This window comes from Candoia aspera, chromosome 2 (genome assembly GCF_035149785.1).
Source record: "Candoia aspera isolate rCanAsp1 chromosome 2, rCanAsp1.hap2, whole genome shotgun sequence".
In the NCBI taxonomy this organism is placed as follows: domain Eukaryota; kingdom Metazoa; phylum Chordata; class Lepidosauria; order Squamata; family Boidae; genus Candoia; species Candoia aspera.
In genome coordinates, this window is record NC_086154.1 from 171,724,999 (window position 1) to 171,727,211 (window position 2,213).

The window sequence follows — 2,213 nt, forward strand, 5'->3', positions numbered from 1 at the left end:
TATTATTTCAATCCAAGCCGAATGAGAGAACCAACCCTGAAATGTTCACCATTTGATCAATACTGAAGAGATAAACTATTCAACCAGACCATAAGGGTGAAATTAAAAAGATATTAAAAGCATCATCCCTGGATTGCCCCAATTATCTTTATGGAAACCCAGCGAAATTGCTTAACCCCCTTACAGGTAGCTATGTTTTTTTAGTGCTAGAACCAAAAGTAACAGGGAAAGAGAAATCTTGACAAGATACATTGGAGAAAACTCCAACAGGTTGCAAAACACTGGCAACTTTCTAAAACTCCGTTCAAGACTTCTCCATCACAGAAGAGGTGAAGAGAAAATATGCCTGATCTTCAGAAAAATGAAGCCAAAGCTGTTTGGACCAATGTCTCTTTCCACTTGCCACCAAACCAGGAGCCACAGTGCACACTGGCCTGGTTTCATTTCTAGACATTTATTGGGGTCTACCTTTTTTTGGCAGCTTCTGGGTAGGGTCCTGGCAAACAGCGGGGTTGGCCTCACCTTGTGCTATTGGTCCTGCCCATTAGGCCTCTGTGCTTTGCCCCCTTTGCCCAAGTTCATCTTCTGCCCCTTTCAGTCCAGCAGGCTGAGGGGCAGGGCAGGCGGTTGCCAAAGGGGCCTGGCCAGGGCTTAGATGCGGTTGGCACAGGGATCCCTGGGGTAGATTTCTTCGTAGGCAGGAGGCTGCTCACTGGGCAGCGGGTAGCAGTAGGGGTAGGAGGCATTGAGGTCGGGGTCCATGGGTGAATACCCAGGCAACTCGATGGAAGGGTGCCCGCCACAGTGTACCTCCACCCCGGCCTCGTCGAAAACGTGGAAGACGCCGACGTTGATGTAGGAGACGGCCTGGAAGGCGCAATCACCCCCCGGAGACAGGTCCGGGTCCTCGCTGGAGAAGATCGAGCCCTGGCTTTGGCGCTGAGGCCGTCGCCCGCCACCAGAGCCGCCCCCGCCCCCGCCGCCGCCCCCCCGCCGCCGTCTCCGACGGCTGCCCGCAAGGCGCTGTTCCTGCCGGCAACGCCGCCGTCGGCGCAGACCTCGCTGCTGCGCCGCTTTGTAGTTCTTGACCAAGAGCAGGTTGAGGAGACCCAGCAGGCACTCGAGGGCGTTGAAGATGGTGGAGATGACCAAGCCGCGCTGATAGTCCCGCAGCTTCTGGCAGCGCAGCAACAGCGCCGTCGCCGCGCCGTCGGGGCCCCCCGCAGGCCGCGCCCGAGCCGATGACCCTCCTCCCCCGCCGACCTGCAGGAGGCAGTAGTGCGAGTATTTTTTCTCCACCAGCGACACCGTATCGCCGTCGATGACGGCCCCGGCAAAGGCGCTCAGCACCCCCAGCATGAAGACCAAGACCCCCAGCAAAAGGAAGTTCTGCCGCCCGCCGGGGGGCGCCTTGGGCAGCGGCTGGGACTGTGGCTGAGCGTCTCCGGCGACCGGCACCACCGCGACTTCGCTTCTCGCGTGCCCTTGGCGGTGCACCCCGCCGGCCCCCTCGTCGTCCGGCGGGCGGCAGCAGAAGAGCGCGGAGCCCAGCAGCGAGAGACCGGCGGCCAGCAGGAGCCCCGAGTAGAAGGCGCCGGCGGCGGTGCCCAGGCGGAACGGGTCCCCTTTGAGTTCGGAGCCCAGCGAGAAGCACTTGAGGCCCACGGCGGCGGCGCTCAGCGCGCAGGCGAGCAGGAGGCAGCTGGAGAGCGCGGCGCAGGCTCCCCGGACACTCCACTTCATCCTCCGCGTCTCCTCCGCCGCCTGCGCCTCCTCCTCCTCGCCTCGCCTCCTCCGCCTCCCACCGCCTGCGCCTCCTCCTCCTCCTTCGCCTCCCTCCTGTCCTCATCCTCCCGTGTCCTCCTCGGCGTCGGCGGCTCTTGCCGGGGAGGCGGCCGCCGCGCGCTGCGGGGACATGATGCCGGTGGCGGCGGAGGCGAGAAGGGAGATCTCCGAATGCGCCGCCGCCGTTGCTCTGGCTGCTACCGCCACAACGGCCACTGCTGTCACCGCCGCCTCCTCTCTGCAGGCAGCCGGCAAGCGCGGCTCACGCACCAGCTTTTTCCTCCCCGCCCTGCTGCCTCCCGCTCTCTCTTATTGAAGCTGCTGCTGCTGCTGCTCTCTCGCTCGCCGCCGCCGCCGCCGCCGCTGCTGGGAGCCGATGAATTATTGATGGCAGCAAGTTCGAGGCAAAAGAGGGGCATCGAGCAGCT

General features: G+C 62.5%; 1 protein-coding gene across 1 annotated transcript; it reads right to left on the reverse strand.

Moving 5' to 3' along the window:
- Nucleotides 1-440: 440 nt before the first annotated feature.
- Nucleotides 441-1,828, reverse strand: TMEM271 (transmembrane protein 271). The gene has a single exon (XM_063294880.1). It carries the CDS (start codon nt 1,741-1,743, stop codon nt 652-654), a length of 1,092 nt encoding a protein of 363 aa, XP_063150950.1. The 5' UTR covers nt 1,744-1,828; the 3' UTR covers nt 441-651.
- Between the last annotated feature and the right edge of the window lie 385 nt (nt 1,829-2,213).